Below are 10,061 nucleotides of genomic sequence, written 5' to 3' on the forward strand. Positions count from 1 at the left end.
TTTTAAATTATCTAAATTTACTGCATACATTTAAAGTTGTGTTACATTGTAAAAATAATCATAATTATATACACTTTATTTTGAAAACCTATTTTTATCTACAGTTGTTCAATGTGAGTATGTGACTATCGTTAACTCGATGCACTTTTCCATCCGAAGATGTAATGAACTCCAATTTTTTTCCAACAAATTGTTGTTTGACAAATTATATTGACTACATTATTAATTATGATCAAAAGTTCATGTCTAGTATTTAATTCTTTGGCATAAACATGTTCTCTATGCATGTATATTCAATGTTAGTATACTCCATTGTTCAAAATTTAAATAAAAACTTTTAAATCTTCAAAACAAATTTAAAGAGTTGTTCAATATCAAGTATTGATATTATTCAAGTTATTATTTTATCATTTTTCTTAGTTGACAATGTAAAATAATGCGTTATTTAATAATGTATTTTCAATAACAACAAATAACTATCACCACTGTTTATCTTGTAGTGTTCTCGTACAAATCGATGTGCCCCACCATTTTTTTTTTTAAGTCGGTGATTCGAGCGTGAAAAACGCGCGACAAACGCAAAAATGATGTGACACTTCGATTCGTATGAGAATTTTGCAAAAAATACAACTAGACCATTTATTAACTAAGACTACAGCCGTGTTCATAGCTCGTTTGCGTGTCTTGTGCCTTTATTGTATTCTGATTGGCCCGTGATGTAGCCCGTTTAGTATAAATAAATATCTATATTTTTTTTTCCGTATCACAGTAACTGAGTAACCAAAAGTCACCGCCTAAACGTGACAAGAGCCGATCTATTAGTTAAAGGTGTACTCGTAGTTACAATATTCACTAAGTTTCGGAAATGTTGTGCCGAAAACATAGTATCAAAGATGATATTCCTTGAACACTCTCCTATCATTAGTCACTCTAACGATTTAATTAGATTATAATTTATAATAAATCGTGCTTTTTTATTATATAGCTTGTAATTTATTATTCTATTTTTTACTCTTATACATTTATTGTTGAGCTGTTGACCGAAAATTAAGTGAAATAACAGTAATAATATTAATAATAATAATAAAAATTCTTCATTTGCACCAAACGGTCGGCGCGTTACTTAAGTCCAATTCTCGACTCTTGTTCAGCTCCCGCTCGTGCGCCGGAGCCAAGTCCATGGCCCGCTGCAACTCCGGTCCGTAGACGTTGGCCTGGTCTGGCGCCAACGTCAAAGCCAACCTGAGCTCATCGACGGCCAAGTGTGCGGTATTTAGCTCAACCAGCGCCCTGCCTCGATTGTAATACGCCTCGGCTCGCCAACCCACGTTTCCATCAACCACCGGCACCATCAACTCCAACGCCTGCGCATAGGTAACCACAAGTCATGGATTGGATTTATTACTTGATTTATTTTTAACGTGATTTAAACTACTCTCTAAATATTTCTGATATTTCTAAAAACAATCTCTGAGATTTTCGTCAAAATCAATTAAGTATTTTTTAAGCACATAAGCTAAAAACATACATTTAGTTTTAAGATGAGTATTAATAGTATTATAGTTTCTCTGATCAATCCTCAAGGACCAAGGCCATGTAAACGTGACGATTTGATACATGATTTTACCTCGTCTGCCCAAGTAATGCCAACCATTTATAAATAAAACAAAATTTGAAATACCCATCGTGAATCTTAAAATCCTCGTGTGGTCACCTCTTTAAAATGAGAAATTGTGGAAAATCCTTCCTTAGTGCACCCTTACATGATGGTGCGTAGACACCATGACAATTTCAAGTCTCTAGCTATCATAGTTTAGGCTCTACGTTGATCAGTCAGTCAGTCAGTCAGAACACGTTGGAATATATAATTATAGATATTATATACCTAATATATAGGTATAAGTGATCTTATTTAAAATTAAATTTATTGCATATTGTTTACATACAGTTGTTGCATCTTCGACGGCTTTGTGATAGTTTTTTATTTGAATGTGCGCTTTAGATCTGTTTAAATACAATACAGCCATTTTTGGACTCAACTTTATCCCATGTGAATAAGCGCTTACAGCTCCAATGTAATTTAATTCTGTCATAAATGTACTGTTAAAAAAATAAATCAAATATTGATACTTACATCACAAAATATTTAGACAATTTAGTATTTTAGTTGTTATGTAAGTAGTAACTAATAAGTGGTAATAACTTACTAATTTAATATAATAATGACTTCGGTACCAATTATTTATATTTTGTCCACAAAAAAAAAAAATATTTACTAAGTAGTAATAAATAAAAAGTTGTACCTATATTAATGTTATGTTATTGTTTTATTAAAATTAAAAAAAATTCAATAATATTTTGAATGAGTCGTAATGTCGTATTTAACTTTCTAAGTTATCCTATCCATTAATAATAAGTATAATAAATTACTCACTTTCCTTTTTGCAAGCACCATTCCGGGTCATGTTCTTCTGGTCTCAAGTCTTCTTCCACAAACCCTGCAGCCCTTCTGGCGGCCGTCTGCTTTTGTAACCACTTCAGTGTATAGATAACAGAAAGTAATATTGTATCGTTGTACATTGATCATATATGTATATATTATAAATATAATAATACAACAATATTATTATTATATACATCGGACGTCTATGCATATATTTTTACCTCTTGCTCGTCAGCTTTTGTCGATTCTCTACTCGGAGTAGTAAAGTGTCTCGGTGTGAAATTAATCTCAATTGTTTTAAAAGTTCTAGGGCTTGGTAATTGATCTATATATTCAGTCGGTGTGTTTTCTATCTCGTAAATCTTAATCGGTTGATCCGTTGAAAAAATGTCTTTATTATTTTTCTCATTTATTCCTATAAAATACACGCAAAAATTGTATATTAAATATTAAGACGTACTAACACGTGCTACCCACATGTGTTGTCTCCGTCGCACAAAACGTACAACATAGCCAAAAACTGTTTTGCTGGTAACAATTTTACACTTTGTGTATTTATAGTAGAATTACTAAAATTCCACAACGCATAAAGAAGAACTTTAACTGTGGCGTAGCTTTTAATGTTTTGATAACACTAACCAATCATTTTTAATCGTTAAATGAAAAAAAACATTTTGGTTATTCTACTATAAATACAGAGGGAGTAAAATTGTTACGCGCCAAATAGTTTTTGGCTATGTTTTACATTTGTAAGATGGAGACATACATGCAGACATGTAGATAGCACGTCCTCTTAAGGGGGCTGCAGCCGGTTTTAACAAAAGTCAAAACTAATGTAGATTTGACCAATCTAAACATTAATTTTGTTTGTTATTGTGTTTTTAAATATATTTAAATTCCGTATCATAAAATAAACCTTCAGGGGGCGGGAAGAGGCTCCAGTCAATGAAAAAAAGTAACTTTTAGACCAATAAGCTAGACAAAACTGGAAGAATTTGGTTTGACAGATTTTAATTTTGAAAAAATGGTTGAATTTATAAACTTCTAGACTATGTTTCTTAGGAATCACTTTTTTTATTTAAAATCAGATATGCCCAAAATAAATACAAATGTAATGCAATTATTTCATGGGATTTCTAAAAAAATAAAAATGGTTATTTTAAGGTCATTTTAAATTGAAAATTGAAAATTTACTTCCTAAGAAACCTAGATATTTTGTCAATGAATTCAAACATGTATAAAAAATTTAAATCGGACATTCCGAAGTATGTGTAATTTACCACCGCTTATTGGTCTAAAACGTATGAAAAATACGTGAGCTGCAGCCCCCTTAAATAAATATCAAACGATCTTAAACCGTGTGTTGGATCGTTATATATCCATATTCATGTTTATTTCCTCCTTCATTTCATTGTAAATATTTTGAAACAACCAATTTACTAATAATATCACATTCTATTTAGATTAAATTTATTTCAAATTGAATACAAAATATTTTTAACATATAAAAAGTACCCTTAGATCCATTGACACAACCAAATGGGGTTGTAACCGCTCTTCAAAAATAAATTATGGTTGCAATTGTATGTAATTCTTAACATACAATATATTATACCAAGTGTGGCTAATCACTCAAACAATTCAAACCCCCCTCTCCTTTTTGTTAGACTATATTATCATTTTACATTTAGTAAACCCCCCCCCCCCCCTAATAAACTCCAGTGATTGTTGTCTGCCTTTATAATTTATAATTGTATGTATTTTTATGGCTCCTCAAAGGAAAAATATATGCTGTTTATACTGTAATCACTTATCATACACAATCTACATAATATATAAATATCACAAAATTGTTATTATTTATCATAAACATAATTTTCATACTTTTATCGTATATAATTTCTGTTTTTGATTTCCACGTACTCAATTCTTTCAAAACTTTTTCTTTCTCTTCGTCACGAATACTTTGAATAAGTTGGTGTTCTTTGTTTTCGAAATTTATTTGTTCCTTGACAGCTAATCGGTCTCGTTCTGTTTTTACGACTAATACATTATAAAATCATCAATAATTATTTTAATTTGTTGATCTTAAGCATAGACAATTAGCGTTTTGTAGGGGGATTACGGTTGGTTGAGAAACACGTGAATGTGAGGCAAAGATTCGTCACTAAAAACCCAGGTGGTCAACCCGTGGCTGCAGCCCCCCCCGGCCCCCCCCCGAAATGTTAATAAAATTTAAAAATTATTTTAATGGTGTATGATAGTCGCTCAAAAAGTCTTAAATTGTATTTAAAATATTTAAAAATGTACTACCTATACAGTGGTGTGCTCGAGAATTTTAAATGGCGGAGACCATAGGCGCAAATAGGGGGGCTTTAGGGGCTAAGCCCCCCTCCCAAACATTTCCTACATTTTGTTTTAAGCTTATTCAATATTTTTAAAGTAAGGCCCTATAAGCCCTATTAGCCCCCCCCCCCCAAATCTCAAACGCTATTTGCGCCTATGGTGGTCACCCATCCAGGAACTAGCAACGCCAGCCGATGCTTGACCAGATCGAGACTATTATTTTTTATTTTAGATTCTGTTTTTATTTAAATTGTACAATATGTAATGATTAATTTTGTTTTACAATAAGAAAAAATGATTATTATGAAAACAATATAAATAAAATAATTAACTGAGTAATTTAATGTTTTTTTAAATATAAAGAAACGGTTCAGTAATTTAGTGAATATTGAATAATGGAATAGTTTAATAATAATAATAATAATAATAATAGTCAATAAATGTATATTTGATTTTTAGCTTTTGGTTATTATATATTAATTATTACTATTGAATTACTATTACCTAGGTATATCGTATAGGTAATATTGTAATAAGTAATAGCTTTTCAATGATAATTTATTATTGATTACTATTAAAATAAATAATGAATATTTTTGATTTATCTGATTATTATTTATGTTATGATCTAATGTTGTGATTTTCTGGATTTTTATTAAAGATGAATTCTCAAACTTATTGATCTCAAACACGCCGAATCTCAAGAAATTCGACTAATTCGAGCAGTTCAATGTTCGTTGAAAATTATTAATTAATACTTTAAAATTTTAATTCTAAATCAAATACTTCAAACTCAAATACTTTAAGCTGTTTGAAAAAATCAAGTTTGATATCAATACTATTATTCTTAAATATAATTTATATTTTTATTTGGGGGAACCCATTGTATTTTTCCAAGTTTTACGACATGAATATTTAAAAACCACTCAATTTGTTAACTTAATTGGTGAGCTAACGAGGGGGTAGGGGGGTCAGGTTAGATTAAATGTTTAATTCAAAAGTTCAAAAGTTTAAAATGTTTTATATGTTGAAAATGTTTTGAGTATGTAATGGTTTCGAGTTCGAGTTTGATCTCAAATAGTTCTAGAAAAAAATGAAGTTTGAATATTCGCGTTTGAGTTTGTGAAAATATGAATTTGACCCATCCTTATTTTTTATAATATAGGTACCTAAATAATACCCAGCAGTACATACGGCTACCAGGCTACGATCCAGTAGACTTTTTATGTTATCATCTTTGTAGTGTACAATATTGAATAGTATATAGGTATACTAAAATAAACATTTATATTATTCAAAGTATAGACACGCAACATCTACGTCTACCAGTGGCGTATTTACGGGGGTGGGGGATATGGAGGATAGATCCACCATTGATCTTTTTTTTTGTTAAGTTAAGTTTTCTCATCATTGGTGACCTGAGCATCCAAAAAATTAAAAAACTGGATTTTGTATTATAACTATATTTTTTTGTTTATCGTATTAAACACGAGATTAGCGCTAGTATGAATTTATAATAAAATATGCTATTAAGTATTAGGTACTATACAGTTTTTTGTTGATTCTTATTTCGCCTTGATCCACACTTACTTCAATAGGTAACAAATTAGGGGATTTCAAAAATGTATATTATGCACGTATTTATGGGTGTATTATTATATATTTCATCCCCCTAACAAAATTCCTAAATATGCCACTGACGTCTACCAAATTTATATTACAATTAATTTTACAAAACCTATTGTAATACATACCAGTCTTATGCTGAGATTTATTCTGGCGTTCTTCGATGATGTTATTCAAAATTTCACATTTTAACTTTTTCAACTCCTCTTTCGATTTTTTTAGTGTCAGACATTCCCAATGAACACAGTTTTTTTTTTGTAACTCAAATAAAACACACCCATTATCAAACGTACACTTACTACATTCTTCGTTTATTTCATCCCAAAGAATTGCTTCAAAAATATGCGGTAAACAGCTAATCTACATGCATAACAAATATACATAATGATTAGATAATATACTGCATGGGTTTCTATACATTAATAATTAACAATTATTATCTTAGAAGATATAATTATCATTTTAAAAATATATTTTTTTTACATTAATTTAAATCAATACAAAACATTTTTAACATTTTTTATCATTACCTATTACTTTCTAAGATTTTAAATTACAGCATACGTTTTTAATTTCATATAGGTATGACAAAATAATATTTTTTCTTCTTATTTGGATGTATAAAAATTTAATTTTTAATAAGTAATTCATTTTTTATTATTAGAGTCCAAGTTTTATATTTTTGAATACCTGCATTAAGTGAATGAAGTTAAATGGCAGTGAAAAATGAAGACGATTCATTCGGGTCACAAGATTAAGTTTTTTTGCATATTTAAGAATATTTCAGGGGTTAGAATATTTTGTTTCTTCCACATATTATATTGGAATATTAAAATAATAATATTGGAAAAATATTATTATTGATTTTGATTTTGAGGTAAGTGCCTACACAATCTACATATACATATAACCCCTAACAACCCCCCCTGAGCATGCCACTGTACCTATAAGTATTAACACTTTTAAGCTATCTATCTGTGCTAGTATGTATTTAATGTGTAAAAGTGTAAAAGTTGATTAGTCCCCCCCCCCCAAAATAAAAATCCTGGCTACGCCACTGTTGTGAGTACAGTTTCAGCTATCTCATAATCTATATATATATAAGTAAGTCGTGTTAGTTACACTATTTATAACTCAAGAACGGCTGAACCGATTTGGCTAATTCTTTTTTTGTTGTGTTTGTTGCTGTAAGGAGAAGTATAATATGAAAGAAAAAATTGAGATAGTTACGAGGTTAGAGGAAAATGACGTGGTGGTGATGAATAAACAAAATAATAATAATAATAATATTTTTTTGTAACCAATTGCAATGTGAAAAACAAACACATGATTCAACAATGCCTCGGACTAAAATAAACTTTTTGAATCACCATGGAGACGGAATACGTGTTTAATCTTACCTTTTATATTTTCATACCCCTAAGTGATAAGGGTTGTCCAGAAAAAAATAAACTAAATAATAATATGGTTGCAGATTAAAACAATAATAGTGTATTATAAATTGGTTGCTATTGGTTAATCGGGCATGTTTGTTGATTTGTATTTTTTTTTTTTGTCTTTATATATATAATTCTAGTATACGTGTGTTTGTAAGCGAACTCCTCCTAAACGGCCGGACCGATTTTAATGAAATTTTTTGTATGCGTTTGGGTGACTCCCCGGATTGTTTAGATTCACAAATCATCCCCCTCGGTCCAACCAAGGTATGAGCTCAAACAGAGATTTAGAAATTTACGGTGGACATTTTTGTTTATAAATGGTTGCCATGGGTTTTAAAACTATTATAATAAAAATTATTATTGGTTGCCGTGAAATCAGTGTATTCATTCAATTCATTTAATTTTTTTGTACGCCGTATTTTGATATTATGTGTATCACAATTACGTTATTATATTGAGCGTATTATACCCACATATAAGTTACGTACGTAAAATAATGCCACGTCTTCGTGGACGAGGAGGAAATATTGGTTGACAGACTCGGCATTCACAATTATTCCAGCCATTTAGGAGGAGTTCAGTGACATACTTGGTATAACTTTGATACTTTAGACTTAAATTATAAATTTACGAACAAACAGCACGGGGTCCGCGATCTACCGCAGGTAAATTGCCTACCTGATAATACACTGCTGCCAATCAGAATTTTTATTCCGGGCAACAGAAAAGTTAAGATAAATCTAGAACACCGAATATTAAATAACGCATTGAACAAAGTTTGAGTCATATACAGTTTGTACATTTAACAGGTAACGAAGTGCACGGGATCAGCTAGTATATAATACATGGATAGCAATTTTAAAAAAAAGGTGGGTAAGTGGATGTCGCTCTGCTGCACAGTAGGTTACAAGTGGGTCACTGTATAATGGATAGTATTAAATTTGAATTCAATGATATAATATCACTGTACAAGAAAAACGATTCTGAGGGGAGACGGTTTGTCAGTCTAGATATTAAACATACCTATTATAGGTATACTTATCTATAGTATTAAAAAAAAAATTGACCTATAATAGGTATCAACAATAAATTCCAAATTAATCAAATCACAATATCCATTAGGTAACGCGTTATACATCAACAACAAACCGTGGTACTATCATAGATATATAATAGTATACTTTAGAAGTTTCAAGTACCCACAAATAATATTATGCAATCACAACAAAATAACTAAAATAGTTATTTCAGGTTTTTTAATACGTAATTTTGTCCAAATTTGAACTTAAAATAACTATAAAAATAAACTGTGCTTATGTATTTCTTAGAATTTTTGGTAACAGAATTAAATATTTACGTAGAATCTATATATTTACGTATATCAGGAGCCTTGTTAATACAATTTTTTACACTTTTTGGCCCAATAGATAAAACTTTATTGATATTTATAGAAAAAAAAACTAAAAAAATTGAAAACTTACAATGTCCGTAAACAGCTCAAAAAGAGTCAAATTATTTTCAAAATGCTATTGTATATAGTAAATGCTAATATAAACATTCAGTGAAATTTTCAAGTTTCTACAATCACTCGTTTTTTAATTACAACAAAATAAGAAAATCGTTACGTAAGAAATCGAGTGAATATCAAATGTTGTAAAAATATGAACTTCAAACGCTCATAAAAATTTAATTTGAGTTTCTTATAGACATTTTTTTTTTTGATAAAGGTATATAGAGATATAGGGATTCCCTATAAAGAATCTTGTATTACATTCTAAAATCTTAGTTCTAAAAAGAAAAATTTTTACGAATTATTAACTCAAAATAATTTGCTAATTATTGAGTGATTTATACATATTTTGTCAATATTTGAACTTTAAATGCTAATAAAAAAAAACTTTGACTAAGGATTTTTAATATTTTTCAAATGTCATCGTAACAATATAGTAGGAGCCTTGTATTAAATTTTCAAGTATTTTTACTCAACAAATAAAATTTTATTGACATTCATAGAAAAAAAAACTAATTAAATTGGAAACTGTAATTGTCCGTAAACAGCTCAAAACAAATCAAAATATTTTGAAAATTGTATCATTGTATCTATTTTCAATAGAAATAGAAATATAAACAACCAGTGAAAATGTCATGTATCTACAGTCATTCGTTTCAAAGTTACACCAAAAACTAAAGTCAATTTCCTCGAAAAC

General features: G+C 29.5%; 1 protein-coding gene across 1 annotated transcript in view; it reads right to left on the reverse strand.

The window, feature by feature from the left end:
* Nucleotides 1-970: 970 nt before the first annotated feature.
* Nucleotides 971-10,061, reverse strand: part of LOC100166145 (dynein assembly factor 4, axonemal) — a 17,888-nt gene continuing 8,797 nt past the window's right edge. The window contains exons 2-7 of the mRNA XM_008182575.3: nucleotides 6,544-6,775; nucleotides 4,328-4,486; nucleotides 2,665-2,858; nucleotides 2,435-2,535; nucleotides 1,947-2,100; nucleotides 971-1,364 (exon numbers count right to left, since the gene is read on the reverse strand). Coding sequence (XP_008180797.1) covers nucleotides 1,095-1,364; nucleotides 1,947-2,100; nucleotides 2,435-2,535; nucleotides 2,665-2,858; nucleotides 4,328-4,486; nucleotides 6,544-6,775 — 1,110 coding nt within the window. The 3' untranslated portion in view covers nucleotides 971-1,094. The remainder of the gene's footprint in view (nucleotides 1,365-1,946; nucleotides 2,101-2,434; nucleotides 2,536-2,664; nucleotides 2,859-4,327; nucleotides 4,487-6,543; nucleotides 6,776-10,061) is intronic.

Source organism: Acyrthosiphon pisum, chromosome A1, assembly GCF_005508785.2.
Source record: "Acyrthosiphon pisum isolate AL4f chromosome A1, pea_aphid_22Mar2018_4r6ur, whole genome shotgun sequence".
NCBI lineage: Eukaryota > Metazoa > Arthropoda > Insecta > Hemiptera > Aphididae > Acyrthosiphon > Acyrthosiphon pisum.